Below are 21,115 nucleotides of genomic sequence, written 5' to 3' on the forward strand. Positions count from 1 at the left end.
CTCTTGACGGCCTCATGTGAAGTCTGCAATTGGGAAGTAGGGGAATACATGAAGACATCATCCCCAGCAATGATTTGTAGATTCTCACTGAAACGCACTTTATTTGCATATGCGACGCCAGGTTTATGATTTTTTGAATACGCTCCTCTGAGGGATACGTTTTCGCTTCCTTTGTGCGAATTATAGCTTCCAGAAATTGAAGGGACTGCGATGGCATGAGGTGCGACTTTTCTAGATTGATTCTCAGACCTAGACGACTGAAAAGGTCCATGCAACATAGCAGAGAGCGTTAGGTTTCCCTGAACAAAGTACCTTTTATGAGCCAATCGTCTAGATAAGGGAAAATTTGGTGACCTTGAAGTATTAGATATGCCGCTACTGGCGCCATACAATTTGTAAAGATCTTTGGCGCCGACTTCAGAGCGAAAGGCAATACTTTGAATTGGTAATGGCGCCCCGCCACCATAAAACGAAGAAACTTTCTGTGATTTATATGAATTGGGACATGAAAAGAAGCATCTTAGAGGTCCAGGGATGCCAAATAATCTCCCTTGCAGACAAGAAGGAGTATTTCCTGCAGGGATAACATTTGAAAATATTTTTTTGATGAATTTGTTCAAACCTCTCAGGTCCATTACCTGCCTCCATTTTGATGTGTCTTTTTTCTTTATTAAGAAGAAATGCGAATAAAAGCCTTTCCCTCGTTGAAGGTGCGGAACCTCTTCTATTGCTTCCTTTTGTAGAAGGGATAAAATTTCCGCCTTGAGGGCTGATAGGTGTTCTTGTTTCCTGTGTATAGGAGGATGATCTGGAGGCTTTTGTATGAACGCCAGGGTATGGCCTTGTTGAATCATCTCCAATACCCATCTGTCTGTTATCGACAGCCAAGCTGGATAAAAGGAAGAAAGGTAATGATTCTTGACGTTTGAACATGTGGCTTCCTCCTTCTTATCCTCTGGTAGATGAGCGAGCAAAGGTGCTATATCTGACCACATCTGCCTATTATATCTACTAATAAGCGCTAACGCATTTGCAGCCTTCATGGAGGACGCTGCCATCACAGCAAAACGCTTCCCTTCACCATCCATTCGCCTTCCTTCGTTATCCGGGGGAGCTGCAGAAGTGGAAACCGGATTTTTGGAGTGTCTTTGAGCGGCTTGCATCACTACAGATTCCAGCCGCGGATGTCCAATTAAACAAGCAGGAGAAGATTCTGGGGCTCTATATTTCTTCTCTATCCGGGGTACCGAGGCAGCAACCGAAGCCGGGTTCCTCATTATTTTTAACCCCTCGCCCCAAATGTGAGCAATAATTGGAATTGATCTAATGGATTTCCGTGAATCCTCTTTGAAATCATAGAGGAAACATTCAGCTTCTTGAACTGGAAGCGGAAGCTCAAACCTTCTCGATGCTTTTTCCATAATGTCATGGAAACCTCCAATATCTTGTGGCGGAGAGTTCGCCGGCGATGGAGACGGCGTAGTAGGTAGAATGTACTGATCCCATTCATCCCCAACCTGATTATCCTGAAGAAGTTCCCCTTCTTCTGGTTGATCTGCATCACTCTCCTCTAAATCATCCCAGATTGAAACAATAGGAGATTGAATCTTTTGAGTTGAAATGTTGGGAGGGGGTTGAGGTGGTTGAATTTGAGTAGGCGTAGATGAAGTTTTTTTGAGGTTTGAGTGTTGGCCTCAGGGAAACGTCGATAATAATCATTTATCATGAGACGCAAGTCCGTTACTAGAGAAATTGGCATTGATCTAGTTTCCTCTCTCATATCAGATTGAGCTTCTTCCTCCTCCTCATAGTCATATGACTGCTAAAAAGACTCATATCTCTGACTCTTGCAATGGACGATCCTGGAAAGAGAATACTTCCTGAACCTCCTGATATTCTTAGTCTCCTGGCTCTTTATCTGAAGTTGAGAAGGGCTATATGCTACTCCTGATGACTCTTCATCTTCTGACTGTAATGCCAGCAGATTAGATGGAGGAAGCGGAGAAATCTTTGTCCAGCCGGTAAAATTTGAAGATTTCTTCATCGTCGACGAGCCCGTCGACGATGGAATAGACTTTAATGAAATTGTCGTCTTTGCCTTGGGAAATTTAAAAGATGCCGTAGACGGAGTTTTCGTCGACATGGACATATGAATTATCATCGACGAGGTGGTCGTCGACGAAGTCAACGTCGATGGAGTTGTCGATGTCGCAGACGATGAAGTCGTAGACGAGGTCATAACCGGCCTCCCCGTAGACGGGATCGTCGATGGGCCTTTCTTCGACGACGATGTCTTAGTCATAGACGTCAACGCAGCTGTCGTCGTCGATATGGTAGTCGTTGACGGAGCTGTCGACGTTTTCATTGAAATCAATGCCGGCGATGCCCCAGTCTTCGTCGACGGAGCTGAAGATACTTCTCTAAACCCTAAAGATTTTTTAAGAGGAGTATGAGGAAGAGAAGACGAAGAAGCCTCTTTGTCTTTCGTTTTCTGCTTTTTAAGCCTACCTTCTCCTCAGAAGCAGAAGATTTCCTCTTTTTAGATGATTGGGATTTAATTTCCTCTTCAGAGTCAGAATCTGAAGTGACCTTCTTTTGAAGCCACAACAGTAGCCGTGCCTCCCTGACACGCAGGATTTTCGCAGAAAATGTTCTGCAAGGCTTACAGTCCTTAGGCACATGTTTAGGGTGAAGACAGTACAAGCAGTCCTTGTGGGGATCTTCAGAAAATAGTCTAGGTTTCCCACAGGATCTGCAGGGCCTGAAGAGCCTCTTTTTAGAGCTTTCAGCCATAGTAAGCAAAATATGAAACACAGTACCTCAAATCCAGTAGAAAGAACTTTCAGTTGAAAAGAGGTCAAAAGTTCACTCAAGAAAAAACTGAGCAAGGCTCAGGGAGACTCCTCCTCACACGAAGGTGGTTGGAAATCTGAGGTAGGATGGCTCTGCTGGGGAGTGTGATGTCAGGGCTGGCAGCTGATTGGCTGAGTTTTGGACCAAATAATGATGAGGTTCGGTTACCAAATATGATTCCCTATGGGATTTTGCTAAGCAGTCTTTTCTAGTACTGCTGTGGTCATTCTGTTACCGTGAGACTCCCACCATGACGAAGGGGAAGATACAAGCATGTGAATCTATGAAAGATTGAATACTGGAGAATAATGGAAACAATTCAATGATAAAATCTGGGTATGCATATCACCTAAAATCTCTAATTACTTTTATACCCTGAGCTATCACTAAGCCAACTGTACTTTTCTTCTTAACTATGAAAGAATGAGGGCCCGATGGATCTGTGCCTTTCAGCAGGGTATTCATTAATCCACGGAGCTATCATACCTTGGTAAGGAGGCAGTAAGCATGCACTGCAGCACTTTTGTTCCTCACCTTTGTGTAAGTCTGTACTTGAAATGTTGGTACTATAAAAGATCTACAATTAGCAACCTCAAACGCTCAGCAGGTGATAGTACACAAAAACCTCAAAGTTTACCTCAGTACTGTGTATGTGCCCTACCAAATTTCCCATTCCTGCACATACGCTTTAAAGAAAAACCCACACCTGAAAAGACACTGTTAAAAGGCACTCATCTGAAAAAGTGAGAAAAAAGGAAAGGCTGGGAAGGTGTTCAATAAAACTTGGAAAATACAGGCTAATGCAATCGAGCAGAATGCAAAGAATGTCAAATGTATAAACAGAAAAAGACTAAGAAACAACAGACTAACCATGTCAAAGGCGTTACCAAGATAGCCGAGGTATAAATCTGATGCACTTACTGTTAAGCCTTCATTCTTTTTGCCACCAAGTGTATAAAGACTGCCATCATTTGGATCCGGAAGAAAGGCAGGCCTAAATGTTAAATATAGACACAATAAATTAATCAAACAAACAATGTTCTATTTACTCAGGGTAGGGTGTTCTCGGAACTGGATACCGGCCAGGACTGTACCCAAGTAGCTGGCAGTTCCACACTACTCCCAGGTCTAGCAATGCATCGTTCTCAGTAGATCAAGACTACAGCAAGTGCAGCCTACTCTGCGAAATCATGTCCGTCTGCCTGGAACGTGCACAACACTCATAAACCAACAAAGAACCATCTACGAACTATTCCTCTTCGTCAGACTCACATATTTTGAGCACAAAGTTTCAGGACCACAGTGGAATGATATCCGCGGATTTGCATCATGGTTTTTGATTTTGAAAATATACCGCCTAAGAAGTGGTGGCACTCCTTGTTTTTCATAAAAGAGAAACAAATTGTAAAATAAAACAAAGAAAAATAAAGAAACTTACCTCTAAAGTAGCTCCAGTATTCGGGACTCCTAGTCCCAACTGATGTCTTTCACACCGAGTGGCAAGACCGAAAGCTGACACGCAGCTGATCATTAAGTCAAGCGTAGTCTCCCCTGCATCTGTAAGCCCAAGGCAGCCAAACCCCGTTCCCTTTAGTGAGTGAGAACCCTCACCAGTTCCTTCATACTTATTTATTGAGGGATTTTTTTTAAAGCAAAATCACACTTTACGTTGGAACGGGTAAAGAAGACAAATAGAGTACATTTACTGTACAAAGGCAGATGCATGGACTGAAATGTTTTAGACGGGAGAGAATGTTAGGCAAGAATACAGTTAGGTTTATCCAACTGTGACTTCCTGGTTCTCTCACAAATTGACTAACCAGGAATGGATTCCCGAGCGAAAAAACAAACTTAGAGGAAGGAAGCCAAAAGGCACCACTGGGCAGCCAAAAACTGCTAAGCAACTAGTTATTTAGGACTTCAAGGTCGAACTCCTACTGGAAGCATCAGAAGCATAGTGGTCGCAGAATGTGTATGGGATTGCCATAGAGACAGGATGAGTTTACATCTGGAGGAGGAAAACGACAATATTGCTGTGGATAATGTGTGCACAGATAACTGGCAGAAGGTGGCGACCTACGGAAAATGCAGGAAAGCTGAAAACATGAGGTTCTCTGCCTCCGCAACTGTGGGCTCGAAGGACCGTCAGAAGGAGGTTCTGGGGAGGTACTGTTTCGCAGGCCGAAGATGGAACTAACATAGCTATACCGTTAGATGGAGCCAGATGCTGACGGTGAAATGTTTTTTCTTTCCCTAGCGGATATATTTTTTTATAACTTAGAAATAAAGGGTTTGCGTTATGTGAGCCACCACAACAATTTTTTGGACTTGTGCTCCTGCAAAAACATTCGACATGCCTGCCTCAGAAGGCATATTTCATGTGTCTGTTCAACCTGATGTAATGAAAAGGTGGCATGAGAAACTGAATTGTTTTTTTAGAAATCGGTGTAAAAAAGAGGGCAAAGCAAACAGAAATATGCGGCATAATATCCACACTGAGATAAAATGTGGTCAACGCCCTTTGGGCACATTGAGGATGGATAGGTTGGGTCACATTATCTATTCAAAAAAGTGCATTTACAGTTAACGGGCACAAGCGACTAAGGCTCACTAATGAACTAGAGTGGTCATCCATGAAAGATTCCGGAGTGCTCTAGAACAAGGGTAACCAGATTGGCAACTACCATGGCTGTTGGAATGATCGCAATGACAACACCTTTGATAGGCCTACACAGGTGTAACCTTATAATCTATTAAAAAAGATTACATATAAAAAAAGTGTTTCAGAGGTTGTGCATCTCGTTTCATTTTGAAAAGTTAAGACTAGCTGTAAGGTAAGGTCACTTTTTTGTTTGCTCACCTCATTTTTTTGGATTGATGCGGTTGGTGTATGGATTTTTCAAACACTGATTCACCACCATCCAGCACCCAGTGTATGTGCTCTGACCTCCTAAATGATGTAGAATGGGGTAATTCCCTGAACTCCGTTCATCATCTCCTTGTATTTGCCCTAAGTTGGCAGGGTATGCCGAGACGTGGGCCCCTTGCTCACTTTGTCACTGGATTCAAGCAAGCTAGCCGGTCCCAGGATGCTTGTTTCCGGTCCAGGGAAGACATGGCTTGGCAGTTAGGGCTGGACTGTTCCCATGAGGCTCAGGGCCAAGACTGATTTGCATATAACTGTGTCTGAACTGGTGTTGCAAAGTGAGCTAAAGAATGATGATGGATTCAACCCAGATCTGTGACTGGCGGTGAGTGTTTGAAAAGTTTCAGCACTCCGTTCATCATCTCCTTGTGTTTGCTTCGTAATTCCTCGATTGACATATTTAACTTACCTACAAGACCCTAGTATATGGTTCTCTTTGTACCCAGGGCCTCTGAGCTAAATGTCACTATCGGACTGCAGCACCTATTGTTGTACAACTAAAGTAATGGCAAAACATGTCTTCATGGCCAGTTTTAAAGCTTCAAATGCGACCTGGCAAAATAAACCTTTTGCCAGGCTTAAACCTTCCTTTTTAATATTTAAAGAACAAGTTACTTACCTTCGGTAACAATACATCTGTAAGAGACCTGTATTAGTTATGAATTCCTTACCTGAGAATTACCCCCAGGCGTCAGACTGGATCCTGAGAATTTTACTCTCGGCAGTACCCCTGTGCGTCAGCAGGCGGCGGCGGTCGACTCCGCATTTGTCGCCGCCCCTGCGAACAGACGTCAGTTCTTTACACGACATTCCACGCCAGAAGCTCAGAGCCATGCAAGACACTGACCACTGGTGCATAAAACTAGGGCCCTGAAAGGGAGTCCCTTACCCTAGAAGTCAGTTCGCAGAATGGGGAGGACGGGTGGAGCGGTAAGGAATCCATAGCTAATATATGTCTCTTACTGATATATCGTTACCAAAAGTAAGTAACTTGTTCATCTGAAAGAAAGCATCAGTTATGGATTCCTTACCTTAGAGTAGATACCCCAGCAATAGCAACCCCGGAGGTGGGTCTGCGAACTAAGTTCACACCAGAAAGTCCTGGAGAGCTGAATGGCCAAAGAAGCTGTCTCTCCGGACTTGGCTGTCCAGGCAGTAATGCTTAGTGAACGTGTGCAAGGAAGCCCATGTGGCTGCCTGGCAGATGTCATGAAGGGGGACGCCATGTCCCAAAGCAGAAGTGGCTGCCGTCGCCCTGGTGGAATGGGCATACAACCCCACTGGAGGTTCCTTTTTTGCTAAGGAATAGTAAATTTTAATGCAAAGAACATCCCATCAAGAAAAGGTTCGTTTTTGCACGGCCCAACCTTTCTTGGTGCCCACATAGCCAACAAAGAGCCGATCATCCATCCGGAATTGTTTTGCGCGGTCCAGAAAAAAATCAAAGCACACGTTTTGGATCCAGACGGTGGAGCCTCTCCTCTTTAGAAGGATGCGGTGTCAGGAAGAAGGTGGGCAAAATGATGGTCATAGTTCGAAGGACAACCATGACCAGATGAACAGCAAGGAAAGGAGGTTTAGAGGAAAGGGCATGAAGCTCACTCACCCTGCGAGCAGAGGTGATGGCAACCAGAAAAGCAGCCTTCAAGGTCAAGAGTCTGAGAGGACAATTATGTAGCGGCTTGAAGGGAGCGCACATAAGGTAAGTCAGAACAAGGTTCAAGTCCCACTGGGGCATTACGAAAGGAATAGGAGGAAAAAGGTGAGTAATGCCCTTAAAGAAACGATTTACAATAGGGGACTTAAAAAGAGAAGGCTGGTCAGAAAGAAGAAGAAAGGCCGACATTGCTGAAAGACAGCCTTTAAGAGTGCCCAGAGCAAAGCCCTGCTGGGCCAAAGAAAGAATAAAGAGGAGAACCACTGAAAGAGTGGCAGAAAGGGGATCCAGAGCCTTTGCTGTGCACCATGCCACAAATTTTTTCCATCTACAGGCGTATACTGTTTTGATGGAGGAACGCCTGGCTGCCAAGATAATGTTACAGACTTCGGGAGGAAGGCCAAAAGCTTTCAACTGTCGCCGTTCAATCTCCACGCACGGAGGCTGGGCAGGTTCGGGTGAAGGACTGTCCCCTGCTGCTGACACAGAAGATCCTCCCGAAGAGGCAGTCTGATCGGAGGATCGATGGCCATGTTCAAGAGCTAGGGATACCAGACTCTTCGTGCCCAGTCCGGAGCCACAAGAATGACTAGGCCCGGTCGCGCTTGATCTTCAGCACTCTGGGCAGAAGTGGTATAGGCGGAAAGACGTATTGAAGACCGCAACTCCAATCGTGACAAAAAGCGTCACCTAGTGAGTACCGCCTTGGAAATTCCAACGTGCAGAACTGCCGCCATTGCGCGTTCTCTGCAGTAGCGAATAGATCTAACCAAGGCTCTCCCCACTGCTGAAAGAGACCTTGCACCAACTCTGAGTCACAATGCCATTCGTGATCCATCAAGCACCGGCAGCTGAGTTTGTCCACCCTGGCTTTCAGGGAACCTGAGAGGTGTTGATCTACCGAGGACATGCCCTGATGCTCCAGCCACTTCCAGGGACAAAGGGCCTCCTGAGAGAAGGTCCTCGACCTCACCCGCCCTGTTTGTTGCAATACCACATGGCGGTGGTGTTGTCTGTGAACACCAGCACTACTCTTCCTTTGACAGACGGAACAAAGGAATGCCTTCAGCGCAAGATAAATCACCCGGAGTTCCAGAAGGTTGATGTGGAGCCCGGACTCCGCCGGAGACCAGATGCCTCTGATCACCGCCTCCCCCATGCGGCCACCCCACCCCAGAAGTGATGCATCTGCCACCACTGTGAACTCTGGTTGGGGAAGGGAGAGGGATCTGCCATTGACCCAATCCTGGTTCGTTAGCCATCACTGCAATTGGTGTGCTGTGTCCTCCAAGATCTGGATGCAATCAGAAAGTTTCCCCATATGTCATGCCCACTGGAACTTCACGTCCCACTGCAGAGCCCGCGTATGCCACCTGGCATGATCAAACAGTAGGATGCAGGAGGCTATGAGGCCCAGCAGCCTCAGGGTCATTCTGACCGAAACCCGGATAGAGGCTGAAATATCTCAATCACAGCCAGAATATCCCGGACTTGCTGCTCAGGAGGATAAGCCCGAAACTGCGCTGTGTCCAGAATGACCCCGATGAAAAGGAGCTTCTGAGAGGGAATCAGGTGTGACTTTGGCACGTTGATAGTGAACCCCAGCGAATGCAGGAGGTCCGCTGTAGTCTGGAGGTAGGAGACGACAGTCTGGGGCGTAATCGCCTTCAACAGCGAGTCGTCGAAATAGGGGAAGACCGGAACCCGTGATCCGCGCAGATGAGTTGCGACTACCGCCATCACTTTCGTGAACACCCAAGGGGCGCTGGTAAGGCCAAAGGGGAGCACGGTGAACTGAAAATGCTCGTGGCCTACCGTGAACTGTAGGTAACGCAGATGGGCATGCAGGACGGGGATGTTAAAATTGGTGCCCTGCAAGTCCACTGCTACCATCCAGTCTCTGGGGTCGAGGGCAGACAGGACCTGAGCCAATCTCAACATTTTGAACTTCTCCTTCCAGATGAAGCTGTTGCCGTCCCTGAGATCCAAGCTAGGACGCAAGCCTTTGTCCTTCTCGGGCACCAGGAAGTAGTGGGAATAACAACCATGACCTGCTTCTCGCACAGGGACTCGCTCGATGGCTCCCTTGGCCAAGAGAGCTGCAACTTCCTGACAGAGAAGGGCCAAGTGATCCTCCAACAGGCGATGGAAACAGATGGCATGGAGGGAGGGGCAGTCTTGAAGAGGAGGGAGTAGCCACTTCGGACTATCTGAAAAACCCACCTGTCTGACGTGATGTTGCGCCAGTGGGGGAGGTGATGGTGAATCCTGCCGCCCACTGGCAATTAGTGGCCCAGAAGTCAGACTAGGAAGGTTTGGAGGCTGCTGCAGAGGGGGAGCTGGTAGACTGGCCTGCCCACTGGCCCCCCAACTCACGACGCTGGGTTCCACATCCCCAGCCGCGCAGAGGCTGGGTAGCTTGCGCAGGCCTGTGGCTCTGGTTGGAACGTGGTGGGCCACCCCTTTCCATAGCCACAAAAGGGGCGAAAAACGGACTGCGCGGGGTGAGAGGAGGTGGCGAGGCCCAAGGATGTGGTTGTAGCCCTTGAATCCTTAAAGCGCTCGAGCGCGTTGGTCGCTTTGTCGTAAACCAAGCAACAGCCATCAAAGGGCATGTCAAAAAGAGTCAATTGGACATCACCCAAGAAGACAGTAGACCTCATCCAGGCCTAGCGTCACAGGGCTACTGATGTTGAAATCATCCTGCCTAGCAAGTCGGCGGTGTTCAGCCCACATCATATGAACTTAGCTGCATCTCTACCCTGAGCCACTGCACGGGAGAGAACGGCCCGGGCCTCCTCTGGGCACTGTGGCAGCACCTGTGTGACCGTATCCGACACAGCGTGGGTGTAACGGCCCAAGAGAACTGCAGTGTTCACCGACAGCAGTCCTAAGCTGGCAGAAGAAAACATCTCCTTCCCAAGGTGATCCAGCTTCTTGGATTCCCTATCAGGGCGAGCAGTAGGGAACGCGCCCTTGGAAGTTTAAGCTTGGACCACCAAGCTCTCGGGGGTAGAGTGTTGAGAAAGGAAAATGGGGTCACCCGGGGCCGGGCGATGGCGTCGGGCAATCATCTTATCCAAGTGCCCAGAAGGATGTCCGTGAGGGCCTCATTAAACGGCAGCAGGGACTCCGAAGAGGCCGCTGCCAGTTGAAGCACCTCGGTCAGGAGGTTAGTCCTGCCCACCACCGTAGGAAGCTTAAGGTTCAATGCCTCAGCCACCCTATGCAACACCACAGCATAAGAGGCTCCCTCTTCCGTTGCCAAGGTAGGGGGAGAAAGCATGCTAAGCTCTGGAGAAGTGTCTAGACCACTGGCCTCACCCAACTCCTCTCTCCAGTCCGGTTCTTCCAACTGGTCTGCCAGAGGGTCCACAGACCCCTTTCAGTCCTCCTCACACTCCTCTGGTTGCCACTCAGGGCGATAGGGAAAACCAGGGTAGAACAGAGGTACAAAAGTACCGGTCGGCGCCGGTACATGTGTCAGTAACAAACCATTTTTTGGACCCAGCATTCAGCCCAACCCACTGACTATCACAAAGAGAATTTTTCATCAAGAAAAAGGCTAAGTCAGAAGGTACACTTTCCATCGAACTGAACGTCGTCCATGTATCCTACCTGCGCTCCATCATAGTCAGCCTTAACTTTTGAACATTGAGATAGTATTGGGTGACCACATACCAGTAGTGGCACAAAATGTACCTTCGGTTCCCTGCATGAGATTTGTCATTTTGGTGAATATTCGTTCATTAAAATGTTCTCCTTTTTATAGGCAGAAGCAGGATTTTTTTATGTTTTCTGCTAACTGTTTTGCTGCTGATAAATGCTTTACACATTTATCCTAGATTAATCCTGCCTCCTCTCTGCTACAGCGACTAAGGGCTCAGCTCAAGTTTAAGTTATTGAGATCTAGCTGGACCTAGTAAGGAACAGTGCAATATTGCTTCAATAGGACTACCATCCACTTCAACTAATAATCCACTTTCTCACACTAGGCCGCATTTAGTCCAGTTTCATTAGCATTATGAGAATTGTGGTCTTGTATTTGTCATAGCAAAACAAGACTACAAGTACCATAAATCAAATGCAAAAAGGAAAGAAAAAAACCACAGATCTGGATACAGAAACATTTTGTGTTTCTGTAAGGGAGATCCAGAGACCCTTCTCCCTAGATGCCCACGGACCGACTAAGATGACTCTTTTCATTGCTTGAAGCCCAAAAGCGCTCGGAGTTGGCCTAACCCTGCCAATTAAGGCCTCATCTCGCCCATGTTTCTATGAGTTACAGGAGCAGTTCCACTGGATGCTGGCTTACCCCTCATTAAAACCCACTGTGCGGTGTGAATGAAGCAGGGCAGAAAACGATTATTTCAAGAGTAGAATATCTGTTCTGGTGTGAAAAAACGGCTGGTAAAAGCATGAGCATGCCCTACACGGACATATATGCGCTCACCAGACCCTCACTCAGCAACAGAAACATGTTCCGATATCAGGACAGTCCTCGAGAATCAGAAACATTCCAGGGAAATCAGGTACATCTGGACACCCTATTTAGAACCCATTGACTCAAATGGTTTATATATGGGAACGGATACCCAAATTCAAATACACAGCTGGAAACATCTCAACTGGAGGCATAGAAATAGGCAGATTGTAAACTGTGGCTTTGTAATGCAACTAAAAAAGCAAGACAATGCTCATCTAGCAAGGGAGGGTTATTCATGTTTATGTTTAAAGCCAAGTGGCAAAACCTCAAACACTTACTCCTGAACCAGGGTCTCGAAAGTACTCCTTAGCAGACATGAGTAAATATATACACATATTAGGGAGACCGATTTAGGCTAGCAAATGTCAGCTCCTCATGAACTAAAATAGTTCTTCATGAACTAAAAGCACAGAAGAGCTATTTTATCTGGGATGTAAATAGCATAGTTAAGCTGTAGATACAGAAGTTCCAAAAATCACAGTTTGCGAGGGGAATTCAAAAACGGCACAGCAGTTGCTGTGGTCCTTTAATTTCCAAGGACTGTCAGAACTAATAGAGTCTGGGGAGTGACTCTTTCCAGGAAGTAAGAGCCCTCATCATTCTTGAAGCTGAGTGGATGCATTTAGAGTTGCAATAGGTTGTGAAAATGCCCATCTCTAGGTAACTCCAAACCTCGAAGATGAAGTTGCAAAGTCTCTCATTAGGTTCACACTCATTGGAGTTAAGGGATCGCCAGAACTAGAACCAGTTAGCGGCACAACCTGTGATGTGAGTCACCAGAAAGGATATCCCAATAAAATAAAGGGCTGCAGGCAGTCTCCATATATTTGTGTGTACGGGAGCTACCTTTAATCTTCCATGTGAACAAAGGCTTTTAAAGCCAACATGTTCACAAAGAGAAGCAAGACTGATTAGTTCCACAAAGTCAAGTGTCTATTACAAGGACTTGGTGCTTTTAGCTTTAAAAGATGAAAGAAGCAGACTTCCAACAGTTTGGACCTAGTGGTGTTGAACTAAGAAGATCTGAAGCCTGGTAGGAGGGACTCCTCTGAGCTTAAGACCCAAAAAAACACAACTAGAGACGTCCGCATGGTGGTTTTAAAGGAAGAGTCTTTGCAACTTCTGGGTGGGGAGGATCCTCAACTCTGGGGATCACAGAGGGAAGGCATCCTCAAGACTATTTTGCACAGTGGCTTTTGTAGCCTGAACACTTAGATCAAATCCGAGAATATGAAAATTACCCAACTGAAAATCTAATTAATGACCGCTTAGACGGCTGTGTAAGTTGTAAAGCATATGAGGATGTTTAGGAGAACAACCGATTCTCTGGTGATCGAAGACCAATGACTGCACTCGAGAGATTAACTTTCTCTTACTACCTGGTGGGCACCGCAAAAGACCTGGCCTCTTAGCCTGTGCTGAAGTTGGTGCAGCAAGTTTAGGCTTTCCTCTATAGTACTTAATCTTGGCATTAGCAAGAAGTTTATCGTTGGATGATATAGCCATGGACTTGGGAAGAAAGGTATCCGAGCCCAAAAAAAGTAACACGCATTTGTCAACTGAAAGCCAGAGCAAGATCTCATCAGTAACATTTGGTTGAAACTTGGCGATTTATCTATGAAGGTTCCTGCTTTGCACTGGGGAAAGACTTGATGCATTGAGGGATCAAATAAGAAATTCCAATGTCGGAGCAGACATTCTCTTGGGCATCTTGTTCAAGTAGAAATACTTCAAGCATGTTTCTACCCTCCATTATGGAGCAGTCTGTGTTCATAAGATCAAAGAGGTCTATGGGAACTGATGCTTTTAGTCACCAACCTCCAGGTGTGACTTTGGATCTTTACTGAAAGTATGGAGGTTTGCCATCCACAGCTCAGTTCCAACTTGCCAATCACTCGATAGGGGTTTACATATCACCAATGCTAATCTCCTACAAGCAATAACTCTTCACAATGCACCACCCCCATCCACACCCAGAAACGTGCTCCCTCAAGGTTCGAATCCTTTCAGCTAGTTGCACCTCCTCTGTGAAAAGCTCTCCCAAACTAAATTCGGGCTATCTCCTCCCTATTGAAATTCAAACAATTCTCAAAAATACATCCTCACAGCTTAAAAGATCAATTGCTGTCCCCTGTCCTTCTCCTACTGTTCACTGTATGCAAAAATCAGCACTACTGCAAGCATTACCATGCGTTTATTATGTAATAATTTGTTTGTTTATTGGCTTTAATATAGCGCACAAAAGGTACAGAAGCAACAAAATGATTTACATAGAACAAAGCAGTGCAAGAGTGAAACAGCAGATCACCTTACAGGCTAGGCACAGGATAATTCCTTACAGAAATTTAAATATAAAAGGCAAAGCACATGAGGCTAAGTTTATCACCACAGAGCACTGCTTAGACCCCATGGGTTCATCAAGACACGGCTAATGCTTCACTATCATTTGAGAGTAGTGCACTCTTCTCAGTCTAAATTGATTGAAATTCCTGGATTTATTAGACCGATGGAGGAGAAGCATGAATGCTCTCTTGCATGAGCTCAGAACCACCACCTCTATGAGCATTTTCCTATGAGTGTTACTCAATGCCTTGAAACTCCCGGTGTACATGAAATTCATTAAAAAAATAAACTTCACGTGAGCTATAGATGTTTGCTTTTCAATAGAATTTCAACAGTTAAAATGAGCAATCAACAACAGAAAAAAGTATGGCAGGTAAACAAAAAAACTCACTCTTCAACATGAGTAGGAACTTGAAGTACTGGATCTGTAAAAAAACAGGGAGATGAAAGAAAGTTACACAAATAAGCCAAAGGCCAGAGTTGAGACACCTTTACAATGAACTGACACCTTCTCGGTGCAGAGTACCATGCAGTGTACAGGAATATCCTAAAACCTTTTTCAGAAGTACACTGTATTTAGAGGGAAAGGCTCATTGTAAACTAAATAACTGGGCGCACAGAGAAAATGTGTCTATACCAGTGTTCATTTTCCAGTCTGAATTCGGGATATCAACTCTGAGTACTGGAGCAGATTCAGTGAATGTGCTCCACATCAAAACGCCTCTTTTGATTCATACATTAAAAGTGCCCAAAACAATGCAGAATGTAAACACGTGAGGCCCCATAGGCACACGCACCTTTTCTCACTTTCACCCCCATAAGCTCAGTTACTTCAAGGAACAGTTCACCACACACAAGGTGCGTACCAATGATGTGGGGAGGGCACGAGGATCTCGTCATTAGCTGAGTAGTGTCAGCGATGGGGCCTGCTGAAGCTTCTGGGAGTGTAGCAGGGCGCACAAGAAGCTACCTACCAAATACTTTAAGCCTTTTTCACTCCTTCACCACACACAAGGGCAAGTCTGAAACCTTGCATCCCGAGGCGAATAGGAGGATCTCGTCCTCAGCAGAGCAGTGTCACCGGTGCTGATGCGTTCAAGTGTGCAGCAGTTCGCACAGGAACCTACCAACCAAACCGTGAGGCCTTCTTCACTCCTTAACTCAAAATCCCTTGTAGTTGCCTTTTAGACCTTAAGGACTTTGACAGAAACAGTGAAATTACACTAAGGAGAAGTCTCCTCAACAGCATTATGGATTTCAAGAAGCCGCATTGCTTGCAAGTAGCGGTTTCCTTTTTTCTACAGTGCATAGTCACAATATAACTGCAAAGATGTGTACCAACATGATGGGGAATGGCTCCTGTGGAACACTGTCCCATATTTTACACCAATGATGACCACACTTCTGGGTCCTATCACTGAGAAGTGAAAGACATCCACTCAACTCATCTTCAAAGCGCACACTGGAATTATGATCTCTTTGAAAAGGATACAGAAACCACAACCAATGCAAAAATCCACGTTATTAACACTTCAAAACCCTGCGATTCAAGACAAAAAAATAGCACCTGTGACATCATTCCAGGACCTAGTCATTCTTCACTTGCAGATTACAGTCCAATACCCAAACTCAGTCCAAACTGAACTTCATCTCTAGTTCAATCAGGTAATTTTCACAGCAATATTTCTCTCCTAAAGACTCCCGTCTACTTAGGTGGCAGCTCGACCACCTAAGCCTAGGAGGCGTGTGCATGAAGGCCATGCAGAACATATGAAGAATTAAGGCATGAAAAAGTCTATGTCTTGTTGGTGAATGCAGTGCAGGGGTCCAGTTTGTTTTAGAAGAGGGTGGGCACAGGGTAAGCTACTGAGGGAATATTATTGGTGCATTTCAATTTAAAGGGTATTTAAAGCTCACAGGGAGCCATTCGGAGTGCTTGAAGAGGGGCAAAAAAAAGTAGGATAGGGAAGCCAAAACGGCAATATTATGAGGAAGAGAAGAGGGGCATGAAAATGATAACTAAGGGGTACCTTCCTAGAAGAGTGCATCTCCATGTCACCTTCGTGTCAAAGGGGAGCCCGAGCAGTACTTGCCAGCTCTTGGACACTAGCAGTAAGCAAGCTAGTGCCACGCCCATGCTAAGACAGTCAGCCCAAAAGCCACCAAGGAGGAATAGCCAGAGTCGATGGCAAAGTGCCAGCGCGACTACACTTAAGAGAACAGAAGTCTGAAAATGGGACGAAGGGCACAATCAAGCAGAACCAACTGGCACCTGATTTGTCGTCACATTATGTCTCACCTTCGAGTTAAGTTTCCATCTGCTCATTTGGGTATAGTGCAGATGGAAAAGGGACCTCAAATGGTATATAGGGGAGTAAAGGCCTACTGACTACCACTAGTTCACAGCAGGTTAATGGAACGACGTAACAAACAGGTAAATGTCTTCACATACATTTGTGGTCTGGCCCCTCCTTACCTCCCTTTCCTCATGATTGGGACTTTATTTCTTTTTGCTTCCTATTTTCTATCACACAGTTTAGGCTGGTCTCGAGTGTCTCCCTGCTGCGTCCCCTCTCTAGATTCAAATCTTTTGCCGATTTGGCCCATGTGCTGGTGAAATCCTTCCCTCTATGGACGTTCCTCCGTGCATAGTGTAAGGAAATGAGCTCTTTTTGCATGATCACCCCTCCTCCCCTGTTGACTTGATACTGCTGTTTGTTTTACTCCGAGAGCTTGCTGATGCCGGAGGCCTGCTAACCAGACCTCACTGTTCTAACCCCTTACAAAGTACAAGTTGAATTGGCTACAAGCTGAATTACTTCGAAGTGCCTAGTATACGATACTAAGGGTACCCAGGGCAGGCAAGGCTGTGTTTGAATCCCCCTGCCCCACCCCCCTCAAATGCTGTAGCACTGGTTGTGCCACCCTATGTGTGACCAATTACAAAACGCCTCCCAGCCAGCCACTGCAGCCTGGAGGAGCAGTTTCAAAACTACAAGTTCTACTTTGCCATTTAAAGCAATTGCAAAGGTCCCACTTCCCATAACAATATATGTAAGTCTCATTAAGGAAGGCCTATGGAGCTCCAAGGCAAGGAGCTGTGTACTATTAAGAAGGACATATACTTTCTGTAGGTCCTAACGGCAAAACTCCCAAGTTGTCGTTTTTTGCTGTGGGAAAGTTAGTAAAAGTTAGTAGCCCCTGTGGCTAACACGTTACCAAAATTGCCTTTGGTGGTAAAATAGTGGTCACACTCCTGAGGTGTGCCCCCTTTGTTTGGGTAACATGGTGGTGGTAGAAAGAGAGGGGAGAGGAGTGCCAAAACTGGTTTCCCCATGAGTGTGTAGCCCACAGGTAGCCACACCTCTAGGGTGGGCTACCAAGCTCACAACATCCAAGGAAGGGTTCAGACATTTTGGAAGTGGGTAGTGTAGTGCACTCTGGGATTCCTAGATGCCACACATAGCTGGAAGTTGCTACAGGGAGGGATCCTGGTAGCCCATTGGCTAGTGACTGCATCACACCAGGGCCCTTTCTGCGTATAACTATGGCACCCCTGGCACCCTGAACCAGATCAGACTGGAACTGTAGAAAAGACTGAAGAAGGACTGATCGGCGGATTTCTAGACCAGGCAAGAGAGGCAGCACCGTCTGCTGGACTGCACCTGCCACACCTTGGGCTAGTGAAGAGAGGACTGTGCCTGTGGTTTCTGGCTTGAGGAAAAGAAGCCCCGGAGTCCCAGACCAAAGAAGTGACTCCAATGGTCAGTCGGGTGACCCCCTGGAAGCCGCAGCAGGGCCATCAAAGCTGAAGTAGACCAACTGGATAAGTCAGCAGCCACTTCTGGAGAATCACCGCTGACTGCCCCTGGGCCCCCCAAGAGATCGATCTTCAATGCTCAAAAACTGTACCTGAGCTTGTCATCTTAGTCCAGACTGGTTGCCCAAGAAGGACACTAGCCTCCACCTAGGAGTACTGCTGGACGTGCTGTGAAGGATAGCCAGTAGCCCAACAGCAGCTGGCCTTTTATGGACTCAAAGAAGACTTCGAGAGACCGCAATCTCCATAACCACAGTCACCTGACCCGTGGACCGAGGAGTACCACCAGGACACCCCAATCGACCTCACAGTACCCATAGCATCCTCCATCTCCTGCATTCCCAACATCAGGACCACTCCGTTAAAGTCTATGGTGTTTGTGGTGTTAAGTTCAGCACTGGAATGGAGAACACTTTGGTGACCAGGTAACTATCAAATTCGCCGTACTGCACCCCGAACCCTGACCTTCCCTCTGCTGGATTTGGTCGCTATAGTTGGGTCCGAGTAGCCAAACACAATTCTTTCATAACTTTAAGGATTCCCAACTTTACAGTTACCAGTGACTGTATGCAGTTGTGACTAAAAGAACTGAGATTTAGGTAAACAATAATCTAAATCTTCATCTTGGTCTCTACAAATTCATTAAAATATAATCTATTTTTATAAATTGGTGTTCAGTTTCTTTTGGGCTATGTGACTTTCTTATTTTATTGTCTGGTGGTTCTAAATGCTTTACACTAGTTCCTTTGTTTTATTAAGCCTTACTGCTCGAAACCACAGCAACCCAGGGTTGAGCTAAAGGTTTTTCAAAAAAACCTGACTGAACCCAGTGCGAGTGTATTACACAGTATGGTCTCGCAATACCATACAATACATCCAAATCCTCACACACATGTTCTGGAACTCCGAAATCCTATTTTTTTTTTACCAGTTTGTTAAACCCTCTGCACACCCTTTTCAGGCCATGTTAACTACGGTTTTGATAGTGACCACTACTGTTCTCTAAGCAGTGTTAAGGCACAAGTGTTCTATAAATACAATTAAATGAAACGAAAGGGTACCATTCTAGCGTCTGTACTCACACGCATACATGGCAGTATAAGCAAAGACTCCAACAGAAGGGAACGTGATAGAAGGTGCAGCAGTGTACAGGCGACTACAGTCGCAAACATTAGCACAGCATGAATAATGCGCCCAGTGCTTCCTTACACTCCAAGAAGCGCTTAACAGCAGTCCAAAAAGACAAGAGACTGAAGGGCACACACAGCCTAGCAGCGTTAACTATTTAAAAATGCCACTAACGGAAATAAACACTTAATTCAGCGGGGAAGAAAGAGCAAAAGAAGTCTGGCCATGGGCTGCTCTTGTTTGTCATCCACAGCTGGCGCGTGTTCCAACAGCTCTGCATGATGCAAGAGGGGGGAAATCTCGTAGCAGTAAACACTGGCTCGGCAGAGCTTCACCTTGCATTGCTGCTAAATAAAGCAGCTTGGAAAGGCAAAGCCTGGCTCAGAGGCAGCTCGGAGCGGCGTCTGAAGGACGCCTTCTTAGGGCGCTGAAACTATTTTTTAGGCAAACCCTTCAAGGGCACCACTACGAGGTGCTCGTAATCTCAGATGGTCCCGCCAACTCGGCTCCCTTGCCCATGGGACTACAAGCAATGTAGTAAAGGCACAGGCCAGAGCGCTTCCCCCGGACTCTGCTGCTGCAGGGAGCCAACACCTCCAGGGGAATCGTTGCAGTAAGCGCCGTTCCCGGTAATTACCCCGGTCCACTTTGACTGCCCGTGTTCCGCTGGTAATGGCACGGTGTGAGCTGGACCTCAGAGTGACGTGAACCGGTCTGTAAGAGTAACTCCGGGGCCCCGGTGTCTGGCCCTATTAATGGGCCGCTCTAAATGATGGCCTTGGCTCAAAAGGGCTGCCTCTCTTTAGAAGGGGAGGGTACTTTCCACAACAAAAGAGAACCACACAAACTACTGTCAACGATGAGGCTAACATGTTGGCAAAAACAATCAGAGGAAACAAATCTGAAATCCAACGCTGCTTGTAAATGGTCGACAGTAGTTCATTCTTTTTTTAAATCAGCGACCAGAAAGCACTTCATTTTTAAGTCGAAGTATATCAGACTACTAAAGACATCTGGTTTGCTAAAAACATTTTGGGTAGGTTCGGAAAGCTTCCCTCGGAATGCATTCCACCCATTGCTTACCATTGGCTTTGTGAGTTGTAACTCACATTTGATCGTTTTTCATTTGCTGGCTCGATGTGGTTAGCCTGTCCAGCTTGAGTTAATTCCCTCCCCTGCACAAACCCTATTTACTGTATTCTTGCACCAGTGCTGGATTTTTGTAAACAGGACTTTAAATCTTGCTCTTATTTGCGGTGCATTCAAAAACATAGGTGAAACGTCAGACTCTGTCTTCCAAGGAGTCAACTTTGCTTTCACTCATTCTTAAGTGAGAGGATTTATGAGACAACCATGATGGCTACTGGGGGGTGTTAGAGGAAGGCTGTACGATATTTTTTTTCTAGCACACAACAAAATTTAAATGTCTGCAAATGAACTGTGCGTATACTTCAGAATACATCAGAATTAGAAAAGAACAATTGAAGCCCATTTTTTGGCAGTTCTGAAGTATGGTGGATTGATCATATTTTATTATAATCAAAGAAAATCAAAACACTAGGGGAGGATATTTCCACACATTTTCGTTTTTGCGCTGTATCCTTTATCAGTAAAACTGTACGTCTGTGCAAATGGTATGGTCATTTCAATTGAAGATGTGTTGTTTGTAATGGCAGTATCCTACCACTCCATGCATACTTCACTTTACCCCACTCTACTCTGAACCACTCCACTGAACTCTACTCTGCACCACTCCACTCTACACCACTCTACAACACTGCACTCTGTGCCACTACACACTACGCCACTACTCTATGCCATTGCCCTCTACCTTGCCTGACTCCACTCAAAGCTATTTCACCTCTACTCTGAAACAATCTACTCTACGCCATTGCATTTTGT

At 46.0% G+C, this 21,115-nt stretch overlaps 1 protein-coding gene across 2 annotated transcripts in view; it reads right to left on the reverse strand.

Moving 5' to 3' along the window:
* Positions 1-21,115, reverse strand: part of ERN1 (endoplasmic reticulum to nucleus signaling 1) — a 617,499-nt gene that overhangs the window by 335,817 nt on the left and 260,567 nt on the right. For both annotated transcript variants that reach the window (XM_085617236.1, XM_085617235.1), the window contains exons 3-4: positions 14,657-14,690; positions 3,775-3,847 (exon numbers count right to left, since the gene is read on the reverse strand). In XM_085617236.1, the coding sequence (XP_085473362.1) occupies positions 3,775-3,847; positions 14,657-14,690 (107 nt within the window). The remainder of the gene's footprint in view (positions 1-3,774; positions 3,848-14,656; positions 14,691-21,115) is intronic.

The sequence above is a fragment of the Triturus cristatus genome, chromosome 7, assembly GCF_964204655.1.
Source record: "Triturus cristatus chromosome 7, aTriCri1.1, whole genome shotgun sequence".
NCBI classification, from domain to species: Eukaryota; Metazoa; Chordata; class Amphibia; order Caudata; family Salamandridae; genus Triturus; species Triturus cristatus.